At 35.1% G+C, this 15,209-nt stretch overlaps 1 protein-coding gene across 1 annotated transcript in view; it reads right to left on the bottom strand.

The window, feature by feature from the left end:
* The window catches only part of LOC140156912 (ribosomal protein S6 kinase 2 beta-like), an 80,850-nt gene that overhangs the window by 36,329 nt on the left and 29,312 nt on the right, over window positions 1-15,209 (bottom strand). Inside the window, 4 exon segments of the mRNA XM_072179954.1 lie at window positions 658-737; window positions 1,376-1,456; window positions 3,515-3,596; window positions 8,905-9,021. Of these exon segments, the coding sequence (XP_072036055.1) occupies window positions 658-737; window positions 1,376-1,456; window positions 3,515-3,596; window positions 8,905-9,021 (360 nt within the window).

Below are 15,209 nucleotides of genomic sequence, written 5' to 3' on the forward strand. Positions count from 1 at the left end.
GAACTTTCAACAGGAGTGCCCTACTTGTGGAAAGCTCAATAAGTATGATTACTTCCTCACAAAAACCCTAATGGGATTTTAACTAGCCACAATAGAAGACAGATGTATACAATTTGAGTTTATTTTCCTTTTTAATATCAACAGCAAAGTTTCAGAGCCAGCAGAGACAGTATTCTGTGATGGCTAATGAATATTCACGTCTGGCACAAGTAGTATTGAGACTAGTTGTAACGATCTGGGCAAAGTAAACGTGAGATTTGATGCAAGAGAATTACCATCTTCAATGAAATATTGTACAAACTGGGCCACTTTTGAGGGGAAATTATTTCATTTGGGAGTGAACGCTTCCAAAAAGTAAAATTTTTGATTATAAATGCCGATTCATTTATGTCCAGATATCTTTACATGAAACTACAGCACCAGGGCTCATCATGCTTTATACCCTACCAACTATGTTGATCTTAAGTCTGTTGCCATACATGTATGACCAACCAACCATCCATCCAAGGACAACCATCCACATAACATGTATTACCTTACAGAAAAAATATTGCTGTAGTGACAAAGACAAACCTGAAAGCAAAACTGTATATTTTTCTCCAAGTGTACACCAATTCCTGCTCAACAAACAAGACACATTTTTGTAGTTGATCTTACCTCTTTTGATAGTCTAGTGAAGAGATCTCCTCCTCGTAGGAAATCCAAAATGAGGTAGAGTTTTCCCTCTGTCTGGAATGCTGCAATGGTAGTAAATAATAACACAGCAAAGTGAGCAATGTTCAATTAAATCTTTTCAACTTTCACTGCAAAAACACAAATCATCGAAAAGTTGTTCTTCTTGGGCAGTGAACAAAACAGATATATGTAAAGCATACAAAGGACAAACAACAAACAAAGCATCAAATTAAAACTTCAGCAACTTATTCATTCATTCATTCATTCTTTCTTTAGGCAGATATAGTCCCAATTACTTGAATCCTGGCCATAAAGTAAGCCCAATTTGGTGGGTCCTCCGGGTATTTCTTATGAAGTTGATAGGCATGCTGTGTACAAAAAGATGAGGGGTTTCTGTGAAGTCCAGGGACCCTCACATAATTGAAGGGCATTTTATTTTGAGGCCTATGTTTTTCATCTTAGTTGTGATACAAGTATTTAGTGGTCATTCAAGTAAAATTGAGAAAGGTTTTGCTTTGTTTGTTTGTCTTTTTGAAAGGGGAGGGGGTCCCTTAAGATTTTTAACTTTGATGTTCTCTAGAAACTCTTTGCTTAATATTTCCAGTACAACACCTTTGCAACGAGGTGTTCAATGCATGCATGCTCTAAAATAATAATGTAACTGGAACACTGACATAATTACATTAGTCCAGAGACTTACCATAGTGTAGTCTAACAACAAATGGATGGCACACTTCTACAAGAATGTTACGTTCCATTTTGGTCCTCATTCTGTCGCGCACTATAATGTAAACACATTTATAGGAAAAAATGTTACAACTTAGGCCGAAGGAAAGAAGATTTATAATATACAGTAATATGAAATCAGATCAATTGCCACATTTTGTAACCCAGTCATCAGCCGGTTCAACCCATTATGTACTTTTTCTAGTAGTTAGTAAGTCAAAAACACAATACAAAAATCCTACAGTAGTACCCCGGTACATAAGATATTCCAATTTAAAAGATGTGGTGCCACTTGTTGGATAATATCCAACACCCTCCTTAATCTTAAGATTCATCCCACTCAATGTTGCTCCCAAGAATAAACTTCTCCTGAATTGAAATTATTTCGTTTCGGCACATGTTTAAGTTCACTGGTATAAACTAGCAAAGCCAACATGAAATCATCTGCATATTTTGTGTCTTCACTTTTTTTTTCTCACTAAACTTTGGTTCAACTCAAGTTCGGTAGTGCAATGGTGCGTATTTCGATGGTCACAGTATCGAATCATGCATGTAAAGTTAGTCGCACAAAGGGAAAATGCAAACGTACAAGGGCAGTTTTTTGGCAGGCTGCGGCACAACCGCAAAGAGGCAAACATCACTGTCAAACTTGAGGCGACCCAAATATTTTTTTTTAAATTCTTTGCTACCACAACGGAACACAATTCAATTACATGTACGCTGTCCAGGATTAGCATTAAGGATTGAGAGTCAGGGGTAATTTTTCACCCCCGCACTCACATGAAAACCAAATATGGTGGGTGAAAATGAAATTTTGGAGGTGAAAAATAACTTTGAGATGGAGTGACCATTTTTTATCATTTTATATAACTGCTACTAAGTGAATGAACAGATTTTGCCAATCACCCACAGACTTTCTCTCACAATGTTGCTCATATTTTGGGAGTGAAAATTCACTCCCGAACTTCCTGCAGTTACAAAATTCATGAGTGAAAAAACTTGAAAATTTGATTTTAGTGAGTGATTCACCCCAAAACCTGATGTTAACGCCATCCCTGACGCTGTCACAACTGAACTTGATAAAACACTTTCAACAAAGCAATGTTCAAACAAGCTCATGCGTAATATCTGAACAAAATTCATTCACCTGAAGGTAACATGTTATAATGTTGCATCCGTTTCATTAAATGTTCAATTGGTTTCCTGTTGAAAAGCTTTTGAAAATTTTATTGATTTTAAAATTTGATTCCCTCAAAATAGAAATCATTACTATTTTTAACAACAGCAGAGACTCTTCACACACTGATTATGAAGACTACTAAATGTCACTTTACTTAGCAAAATGCTGAGTAACAATAAAACACTTTAATGTTCAAAAAAGAATTATGAATAAATAATTTCTTCACCGCTTTTATTTCCATTTTAATCATTTTGTTTTTTAAATTCATATTTGTGACACATCGCATCAAAACAGAACACAGCTTTAATCGGAAGCTTTGATTTAAAGATAATGATGAAAATGTGTATGAACAAATTCAGAAAATCATCAGTCAATGCATAAAGGGTCACTTGTTCAATTTGGAGCTTAAAATTGCTCTATAAACTAGGAAAAACGAAAGCGGGAAGTAATTTTTGGAGACCTGCTTTGTCATGTTTTGCCTTGATTTAAAGATAATATTGAAAATGTGAATAATATTTTTTTAAGCTGTCAATGGATGAGGTCACTTAACATCCAGAGGTGTAAGTGAGGTAACAATCCACTCCCTGAAAAACATGCGAGCCAAAGGCAAGCACCTCGCTAAATTTCCGGAAGTGCAAGGGGATTGTCCGGGGAATAGGCTGCAGGGTATCACCCCCTCCCCCATTTTTGGCTCTTTTTATGACGAATTATCATCCACCAATCCCGGAAATCTTTTTTTTAAATTTTTTACATTTCAGGATTTTTTTTTGGCCACATTTCCGGAATTCTGGGAATTTCCGGAAGACTTACACCTCTGAACATCTCTATACAACTTAGTAACATCCGAAAGTTCATTTTTGGAGATATCTGTCATGTTTTGATGTGCTGCAGACATTTTTTCCTTTATCTGATTACTAGTACTACTATACCTACCTTTCAATGTGGCTTTCTTGAGTACTTTCATTGCATACAATGTGCCTTTATCTTTGCCTGTGATTTTGCGTACAAGGAAGACCTGCAATACACACAAAGATAGCAAATGGTGATAAAAAAAATACATCAAATGTCACCTTTACACATTGTATAACATGGAATTTGTTTATGTTGCTAGACTTCTTTGAAGTCCCTTATTGAATTAAAATTTACCCCCAGATGCACCCTTCCACAAAGTATAACGCATCCCCATTAAGTGATAGCTCGGGCATCACATTTTTTCGGATGGGAGATGTTCTGGTTCTTAATGTAATGTCATTGCAAGATGCGTTGATATCAGAATACATGCATGAATTTCCACAAGGGGCTACACTTTTTCATCATGCCATTTTAATAAGAAAAATAAAATTATCTTTGGATGTCAACGTGTACAATGTACAATTTCTGTCAAATGTAATATCCCATGCATTTTTTTATTTAATTATTTGTCCCACCTTTTTCTATGATAGTAATAAAGCTATTTCACCTATGTCCTATATTATTCATAAATCGTAGACAAGGAATGTTGACTATGTGTATCTGGTGAATAGTCTATAATCTTTCATAACCATAATTGTTACCTTTGTGGTTACATACACATGTACAAAGTTTGTTCCATGTTTCACATGGTTGAGTTCATTGACTTTCAAGTCATTATTAACAAAATAAAATTTGTCATTGCTACAATGTACAGAAAATATAATTAAGCAAAGTAGCAAACATGTTCAGCACATAGTGAATTTTAATGTTTAAGTGTTTTTTACACAATGTACTTGCCATCTGTGGTGATTTACAATATCTTGTTCATTATATACTGAAACTTGTTACAGCGAGAAAATTAATTAAAATTAAAATATGATGTGCATCATTATTATACAGACTGAGTGAATTATTCAATGCGCAGACACTGTTCTCCCATGCTGTTAGGGCAGAATGAAAAGCTAGATGATAACCTGATCAGAACTGACTGTGAGATCTTTGTCAATGGCTATCATTACAGAGAGGGCTTTAAGTACCAGTAATACTAAAAAATATGATATAATTATAAATCAAGCCATTTTATCAATGTGGATAAATCCATGTTCAGACATGATGCTATGGCAGGATGATGCATGAAAGGCCAGATATTGCTCTGATTGGAACTGGCTATGATATCTTCGTCATCCACTGCATCATCCCCACAATTCAGATGCAGAGAGAAGAAAAGTACTAGTATTATAATTTATTCCTTCCACCCGGGCTGGAATTCAGGTCCTCTTGCAACAAAGACCTTTACCACTATGCCAAACTGCACATTTTTGATTTTGAGTTACAGCCAAATGAATGGCGTTATTCATATTGTATTTCATGGAACCTCAAATTATTTAAAACACACCGTCGACTTTACAATGGGCAGAATATCTGAATATACATGTACAACACAAAATGTACCTTGCGGGCGACTAATGACCTATTTTGCTTGGTCGCATCACAAATGTAAATATTGACAATAACAATGATTCCAAACTTTGAATGACGTTCATCATCATGATCACAAGTGCTGATAACAATATATTTCCACTGCCAGCTGTTGGGAATCCAATCAGTATTTGATTATGAAGAATATAATTTATATCTCAAAAGTGATTGGACACATCATAACAGGAAGCGTTATGACGACAACAGTGACATACATTCCATATTCTTTCTAACAAATCCCATTTCTGATAAATACGTCCTGTCACTTTTTTCACCAAAAATATCCCCAAAATACTGAGAATACTTCGTGAAATGGTAGAAAAATATCTTCCAAGTGTAATGGATTTTCCAATCAAATTCAAAGCAAGTTAAATTCAATATTTTCAGTTATAAGTAACAAACAATTACCTACTTCAAAGGGGCCATTTTCTATGAAAATGGTATTTTTAATGGAATAAGTATAAAAATAACTATCAACAAAGCACTTAGACCCTTTAGCAAGTTCAGAAACAAATGCAAGTTAGAGCTAAAAAAAAACCTAAGGCAACAATAGAAAACCCAATTTAGTTAGGATCTCACATTCAATATTAGGTCCTAGACCCCTAAATCCAGGTTCTAAGCACCAACCATACATGCTTCTAGTCTAGTTCTAGATGCCCTCTTTTTAAAATGGCAACAGCAATATTATGTACAGTATTTTTTTTATCTTGTTTTACATGTAAATGTATATGAGGTAATTTTCATGCATATAATTTTGTGTGTGTTTAAGGGCTGGGGTATGAACGTTTGGACAGTATTTATTTTGGGACATTAGAGCACATCAGACATATCGAATTGCATTCTGAATATGAAGAATGTCATTCTGATATCAAATAATTTTGATTTTTGAAATTGCAATTTAATACACATTTTATGGCAAATCATTAAAATTGATATTTTTGATATTTAACAGTACTTGAAGTAAACTTTATAAATCTGATGATTTATACTTAAAGTGTATGTAGGTGGGATGAAAGTCGACGATCAATTGAAAATTTTGACCTTTCAGTATTGAAGATATGGATTTTGTTCCCCAAAACACCAAAAAAAATTAGGTCTTTTTGGGAAAAAAATCCATATCTTCAATATGAAAGGTCGAAATTTTCAATTGACCGTCGGCTTTTTCCTCCTGCTACATACACTTTAAGAATATATCATTAGATTTATATAATTTACCGAGGACTGTCAATATCAAAATTTGAAAAATATCAAATTTTTATAATTTGTCATAAAATTTGTATTATATTGTGATTTTAAAAAATGAAAATTATTTGATATCAGAAAGACATGCTTCAGTATTCAGAATGCAATTGATAGGTCTGAGGTGCTCTCATGTCCCACAAAAATACTGTCGAAACGTTAATAAACGCTCATTTTGGATCCCTTAAGCGGGTAAAATCATACGCAAATTCTGAATTTGAACTACTTTGCTCCAAGTTATTAAATTTGAGTTGGATTTTCATTTACATGTAGCTCTAAGCATTTTAGAACACATTTCTGCAAATTTATTTTTGCAGTAACTGTGTTGCGCATGAAAATTATTGGTCCGCACAAATTTCCACTTTTCCAGTACTACAAGAGGTGTCACCTACTGAAAACAAAAAGCAGTTTGAAAATGCTACGTCTTTTGCATCAGTACCCCAGCGTTATGAATTTTCAATGACATCTTTCACCAAGCACTTTGAATTACATGGTGTCCAGGAGCATGAATTTTTTACATGAATTCTACACACCAGGTACGGAAATACATCACGGATTATCAATATTTCATTCAACTCAAACACCTTGTCCTCGTATGCTTTTCATGTACCATCATTCAACAAACATAAAAACATTTTTTTCCAAAATTTATTTTCGAGTTACTGTGAATTCAGTGGAAAATTTTACGCCACATTTATTTTCACTATTTCCATCTTAAAAGTAGTTAGGTAGAGTAAAAATAACATGTGCACTAACACTAGGATCCACAACATGCTCATCTATCAGGGCACAGTTCTTTAACCCCAATACTTTTGCACATTCATTGAATGACCTTTGAAAATTTGAGTACAAAATCTCATACTCTGCAACACAAGGTCAAATTTTGCACTATGCTTGTTTAATTGAGGTTATTGGACTGTGCCATTGGAATGAGGCTATTATGGTCCATAGTGTAATATATTCCTTTTGTGCAGACATCTAGGTCAGTGTAAGGACGGTGGGAAAAACCTCATGTGCATTTTCACTGATTACCATACATTTGGCAACTGTTCAAAGATAGTGTTTTTAAAATTTTATTTTAATTTGGTTTATCTCAAGTTTGGTAGTGCCTTCATGCATATTTCGCTCACCAAAGTATCAAATCGCACGCATAAAGTGAAACGCCCTGTGTACACTGTACACGCACGCGTACAGTGGTGGTTTGCTGGCACGCTTGCCGCAAAAGAGCATTGACGTCACTATCGAATTTAAGGTGAAGTAAATTATAGTTACTAATACTAGTTTTAATGTTCCCTAAAAATGAAAATTGCCAGATTTTCATTTTTATTTGATTCAAGATTGTTCCCTAAATGTATTTGCCAAATAGGTAATTCAAAATACATGTTGGACATTTTTTCGCCACAAGAAGTGAAATATTTAAAAATTGACAAAGCGCAAGAAAATAATTTGCCTACAAATTTCCACTATAGAGTGTTGTATATTTTGCACTACACTACAGTGTTGTATGTTTCACACAATACAAGCTTCTGCTCCTGTAAATCAAACCAAAGTTTAGTACTTTCCCAATTCTTCCTAAAGGTTTAGTGAAGTAATAATTCATACTTTTATTGAAGGTACATAAATGTTGCAGCCATTTATATGTCACGACAGCTCGAGTTAACAGTCAACATTAAAATTGCATAGGTCTCTATTCCAGTACCAAACTTCAATATTATTTGCTGAAGGGATTAACTTATAATGTTCAGCTAGGTAAAATGTGCGCAGTATACTTAAAATTGGAGACTGGCATAATCATACCTATATTATTTAAAAAAAAATATAAATCCCTCGGAAATAAAAATGTTACAAAATCAAAACAAAATGAAACAAATAAAAAAAAAACAGAAAGAAAGAATTTTTTTCTTCTCTGGATGATCAGGGCTGCAAATTCAGCAAGTATAAGATAATCATTTCTCTCAATGATTACCCAAACTTGCGAGAATAAAAAATGACTCTCTTCACTGTAAAATCATACATCATATTCTACTTGATTCTCTCAAGATGAGTTTGTGAGGATCAATTTTGATTCACAAAAAGTTGAATGAAATTGGCCCCAAGAAGATTTATACTGTCATGTTCATAAACATTATTGTTAAGAACAGGAGATTTTAATGAATCCATATTGGACACCCACATCAAATACATGCAAGTATGTGAACAATTCAGCTTGTTAGAACCTAGATAAATGTATAACTTGTAGCTTGTATTTAATTTAGGGGCCACTACATTTTGTGTAGCACATTTGATGTGGCCTGAATTGGGCTAAAGTTTTGATTTTGAACTCATACTACAAAGTAGCCCACAGACACAGAACTACTGTACTAAATAGTTCTTCCAGCTGACACTTGTGAGTGGTATCAAGTTCTACTTTTTAAAGCTAAAGCCTTACTTTGAACCTGGAACTCCATTTAATATAAGTCCACTGGGAAAGAGCATCCTTACCCAGTATTGAACCTTGGAACTGTTCGCCAATTGAACTGTACTCTACCACCCAAGCTACTGTGTTAGCTGGAAATTAGGAGAATCACCAGATGCTACAATAAGTTTACATATTTGCTGCATCCTGTTTTAAAAGAATCCAAAACAAACAAGAACTCTGCAAAAATGATACCAACCTTTCCAAATGAGCCCTGTCCTAGGACTTTGAGTAAGTCAAACTGTGATGGGTCGGCTTTCTCATGCCCTTCACCGTGCATTTCTGTGATGGTTATTTCCCGCATGTCGGAATCCTCCTGAAAGATACAATAAAGATAATAGAACATATTAATGCAAATGGTAAAAAAGATAGGAGATTGGGATGAAGAGGTGAGACAATATTCCCCTCGAAAAAAGTTTAACATATTCTTTTGTTTCAGCAAGCATGTCACCGCCATTATTTATGAAGAGGTATAGATGAGTCTGACGTCAATGCCTGGCAGTATGCGTACGCATCATCACAATTTCCATTGTTTTTTGCCTGGCAGTATGCGTGCGCATCATATTTTGTTCAGGGCAGGGATTTTTAAAACTCCCGCCACATCACAATAAAGCTATTGAACAGTGTAGTGGTTGCACGGGGTTTAGTCAAGCATACCGATATACCAGTCCCTTGCCTTTATTGATAAACATTGAGGTCAACTCATCTATATAAGAATGGTTTAATGATGAGACAGATGCCCTGTTCAATCCTTTGTAAATCTCAGCTATACTGATATTAGATTTATTCACATCCACAACCTCCTCTGCCAGTGACTGGAATGTGTTCAGTATGACGTCACAGGTGACAGCCTGACTGAAACCTCTGGTAGATATTGCGATTATTTTATCAATTAGTACAAGTTTTGCCCCAGTTATATATTTTATCTATAATTGATATTTGCTCATCTAACAAGGATGAAGGCAGCAGGCCCGTAGCCAGAAGAAGGGCCGATGGGTGGATTCTCCCCAGGTCCAAGCAATTCCTTCACATCTGCCAAAAAATACTCCTAAATCCCTATAATTCTGCCCAAATTACCCAAATTGGTCCAAGATCACACAAATGTTTCCCCAAAATCCACCATAATCCACACAGTTTTACAAATTCTACATAAGTCCACTTTTTCACAAATTTGCTCAAAAAAGGTCCACTTTTCAAAAAATCTGCCCCTCCCCAAAATAATTCCTGGCTACAGCCTTTTACACTCAACCAAAGCAATTCCACTATGTCCTGTTCTAGATGCAGACATCACATCCGGTATATGGTAGTACAAATGTACAATGAACATACACCGAGTATGGGCAACATGTTACCATCCATGGCTTTCTATTTTTAGAGCATCTCTCTATATCCTGATTCCTGAACACACATAGATCTCTAACCTAACAATAAATTCCTAACCCTAATATGTGACCCCTCAGCACAACTGAGCCCTGATGTCGCCTATCATCATTTTCGAGATATTCAACCAAAATATTCTGCTTGAAATTAGCTTTAAAATGATGTATATCATGTCTATAGTACTTGACATTTAAGTAGTGAAAAATCAATAAAACAGTCAATAAATCCTTTGTTTCCTATTGTTTATTGTTAAGTTCAATGGAGCATATCTCAATAGTGGCACTGGCGACATCCGGGCTCAGTTGTGGAGGATGGTCACATATTATCACTTTATCATACCATTCATTCATTTATTATTTTCACTCATCAAATTACAAAAAAGCTAGAATACATACAAAATCAATACAAGTACAAGTAAAATATCCCAACCTAAACCAGCAAGAATTTTCAACAAGCAAGTGATTAGAATTAAAAATGGGGTAAGTAATGAAAATTTAGTTTCCACATTCACAATATATGCAACCTATTGATGATCTTTATGGTAAGGGAAAGCACACTACAATGTACAATTTCAAATTAAGATTATTCCTCAAGTTTTGAAATTACCCAAACTTGCATTATATGCCATGGTGGCATCTTGGATGTATAGGGTAATCCCCAGATTTGTGTGTAAGAGTTCAACTGTAGCCACCAGAAACATAAAGGGTGTGTTTCGCCAATATGGTTTGCAAGCGTTGCCCACAACCCGGTACTGCCTGGTTCCAAATGACTCCCGGCTAAAAACATATATCATACTCTCAATTATTCCAATAAGTGTAAATAAAGATGGCGGTGAGTCCCGATTATTCTATTTCTGTGGGTTACACTGTTGTAGCTATTACAAAGACTCTGGAGGACATGTAGGAGAGCTTTTAAGGCGAGTGATCACTCTCACTCGTCTCAAAATTCAAAGCCTGTTAAATGCACGCAAGACCTTAAAATTCTAAACATGCTGCACATGCATAGCCGTATTGGGCCTTTTGACTGTAGTAATATCTAAACATGTTATATCTCGAGAACTGACACACCCAATGATCTATTCCCAGACGAATTTTCTAGGGTGGGTAGGTCAGGTTTATAGCAGTTCTCTGGGTTTGCTACGGTCAAAAGCCCTACACGGATCTACAATGTAGTAGGGCTACACATGCATGTGTAATTGATATTCCTCACTTTACAAACTGGTACTGGAGCTGGATGGATTTCACCATTCCGTTGGGTAGGAAACAGTCTATACTTCCTTAATATTCCATGGCGTTTCACTCTTCCAATCACTAAACTTCTGCTCCACGACAGAAAATGATCCATTTTAAGCGAGAAAATTTCAAATTGTGTCAAGTAGACGCTACTACATGTAGCTATTGTCTCTACAACTAAACTGTAAGTAAAGTAATTCTCTGAAAATGTGCTTAAAATACTAGCTTGCCCATGTAAAACTTCCTTTCAGAATGCTAAGTGCACCAGCACTGATAAAATAACCGACATTTCCTCGAAACCACAATATTTTGTCATTTGACCACTATTTATAGTTGTGCTGTATTCTAAAATATGTGGTTTTTTGAAAAACATGTCTATCACAGCTCAGATTTGATTCAACAGGAAATATTTGTGTCCAAGTTCAACAACACTTCTTCACACGCATATTGTACACTGACTGTAATTATTGCACAATCTGTTTCTAGGGTCTGTGATTCAAGGTTTATATGGAAAACCCCATCATGTGACTGAATACCACTCTCTCATGGAAAACCCCATAAACAAATCATGTGACGTGCCATTACCACTATCTCCATTACTTTCTAATTGAACGTTTTGTCACTATAAAATACTTGTTTCCCAGTAAAACAAGCGCATTACCTTAATTAACATTCATTAATGATTTGAGGCCTGTTACTGAACCATCTGTGAATACACACGTTCTAGGAAATAAACTTTTCAAAGCTACATAGCATTTATGTAATATGACCATGACCTAGTTGATGCCTGGTCCCCTGGGTATGGATGGTATGAGTCATTTTGTAGGGTACTACATTAATAGCTGACATTTCCAACAAAAACAACATATTTAGTCCAGTATTGATCGAGAAATCTATCTACTATCCACGATGACATGATAGTTACTGTGTGGATAAAAGATAGCATGGAACTATAACTACGGTACTAAAGTCATTCAATCATCGCCAATTTTCAAACGTATCAAAACAATTCTTTGCGAAAATGTATCAAAATTTATTTTGATAACTTAAATTGTATATTCAAAGAAAAGTTTGCAAATTTTTAAGACCAATAACCATGCTAACAATTTGCCAACGTATCATTTGAGCAACTTTTTCGGGCGCTATACCCGTTGTGATCAGCGTTGCTTACTTCCAAATTGCAATTACTTTACATGGCGTCATGCTTCACTGATTCTGTCGCGTTTTGAGATAGCTCCATGTTCTATCCTCATATCCATTGCCAGTTTATCAGTGGCCTGGATTGAGGATAGACTTTTCGATCAAGTCCAGTACCATACTAACTATTAGATAATTTTATAAATGATCTGTGGAACAAATCAACTCAAGTCAAGTCAGGTTATGTCAATATGTGATTCTTCTTTTTACCCTAAAACTTTCATTTACAGTATGCAAGTTTATGTTTTAAACTGCACTGAAAGGGAGGCACATCAACAGATATGCAATGGGCACTTATTTGGGAAAGGGCACTAAATACAAATGTATATCAATATGGTAAACAGGGCCCACCAAAGTGTTTAGATCTCTGATCATGTTAACAATTCCTAAAATTGCTGCATACATATTTGAGACAATATTTACTTGAACTTCTCACTCGCATTCAAAGAAATTGAAACCACACACTGCAACAGATCTCAGAGTAGATATGAACAAGTTCAAAATCCTGTTTCCAATAGGCCTACATGTAGACTCATCTATGTGCAAACTATTATTATCTATCTTTGAATTCTGTAGGGATTAAACTCTAACACAACTATGAGTATCTCTATTTCCATCAAACCCAATCACAGCTATGTCCAAATGGACGTACAGTGATTGATGTCATCAGTTCTTGGTATTAGTGTCCTTCCACTGTGGATGTGGGCGGAATATATGTGCGCAACTTGTGATTCTGTGGTAAATGGATACACTAACAACATGTCACATGATGGGTCACACAGCGATGAGTGAATTGATACAAAAGATTAATGAGTGGCAATTACTAGCTCTGTATTTATAATAAACATCATATTTTAACATGTGAATATTTTTGTGAATTACAGGATACGGCATATTTGTGTGTGCAATGTTAATTTGGCGGTATCTCAAATAATATTTAGCAATGAGTGTCTACATCTACATAGTTTGTACCCCTAGAAAATTGGATTTAACTGGGTCTTATTAGAAATCACTGCTCTGACGTCTGTAGGATGTAATGCTAGCATTCACCATAGAGAGGTGATGTTCATTACGGGGTATTATACCATTGGCGTCCAGTTTCCTGTTACTTGTTTTATTACATAACGCCTTAAATTCAATATTTAATTCACTGTGCTTTTATTTTCAAAATTGTAAACATGCAGCTATGGCTTCGTTCACCACATTCTTGAAATTAATACCCTCACAAAAATATTATTTAATACTGTATCCAATATTTGACAGCCTGAAAAGTCATACATGCTTTGAATGATAACCTGTATTATCACAGAAATGAAATGGGCGGTACATGCAGTGGTTCTCCTATGCACAACAAACATGTACAGCCCATAGGCTAGATCCGGCCTGCTAATTGATCTGTGATTGCGCCTTGGAAATGCCCAATGCAGATGTATTATGCTGAGTTTTGTTTTATAGTGTTTTGTTTTCAATTTATATAAAAAAAAAAATATTTCAAAATAAGTCACTTTGGACAAAATCAAGTGAAAATGTTTTACAGTTTTCTTTATTCATTTCATTTTAATTTAATCAATTTTATTTAAATGTTTTTTATTTTGTATTTCGTAGCAATTTTATTTTTCCAATCAGGCAAGATATTTGCATAAACGCAAGGGGTTAAAATAGGCAAATTTTCAATAAAAAGTAAGATTCTTTTAATTTGTGGGCTTTACCGCATGTTTGTCCTTTTGAAAATCAAGTCCAAAAAGGGTACGTACATTCTTTGGACCAAAACATACTTTGGGTAAAAATTTGTTGTAAACTATTTTGCTGACAGGATGAAACTGTTGATACTCATGAAAATACACAGTATCAATACTGTATCATGCTTGAATAACAGTGACAACACTACAAATTTCTAGCTCTACCCATGCTTATCTTTTGTGGTATTTTTCTAAAGTAATTGTACAACATTGTATAACCATATTTCCTTCTTTAACACCTGTTTCATGACTGATACTGAAACTAATAACAATTATTTTAGTATGAATATTGGCAAAAAAGTCCCTCACTTGTTTCCTGAAAAAGTCAATGTGAATTACTCAAGTTCAGAACTGAATTTCATACAGAGTGAGCCTAAATGTAAATTTATGCAGATGAATGGTCCCCTTGGGCAGGGGGGGGACCACTCACTAAAAATGTTTGATTTTAGTTTAAAGCGCCCACTGAATAACCTAATTTTTTTCTCTGAAATGACCAGCCATTTCACAATTTTACACAATTTAGAATCCTTTAATTAAAATTTGTCATTTTCGTTTTAAAATGTGCCAAAGTTTGTATTTGGGCACTGTTATGTGCCCACAATTGCCACAATCTCACTGAATGACCCCCAATCTAGGTGTTTCTCACCTAATGACCCCCATCACCTTGCAAAGCCTGGAAAAAAATGGGGAATTCAAGAATCTCATTTGCGGGAAATTTGGTAATCAGAGGGGGGGGGATTATGCTTTTTTTTGGATCAAGAAATTAAATGCAAAAAAATTGGTGGGAAATCCTGATATGTTAGAGGGAAATTTGTCTACATTCCTGGGAAATGAACATTTTTTTCCAGGCCTAGACCGTATGACCAAGCTGATCCGGCTACAACAGCACTGCTATGTTAGGTTTAATTGGGATGAGATGGTGCCACAGTATAATGAACATCGATGAGTGAATAGGG

Source organism: Amphiura filiformis, chromosome 7, assembly GCF_039555335.1.
Source record: "Amphiura filiformis chromosome 7, Afil_fr2py, whole genome shotgun sequence".
NCBI classification, from domain to species: Eukaryota; Metazoa; Echinodermata; class Ophiuroidea; order Amphilepidida; family Amphiuridae; genus Amphiura; species Amphiura filiformis.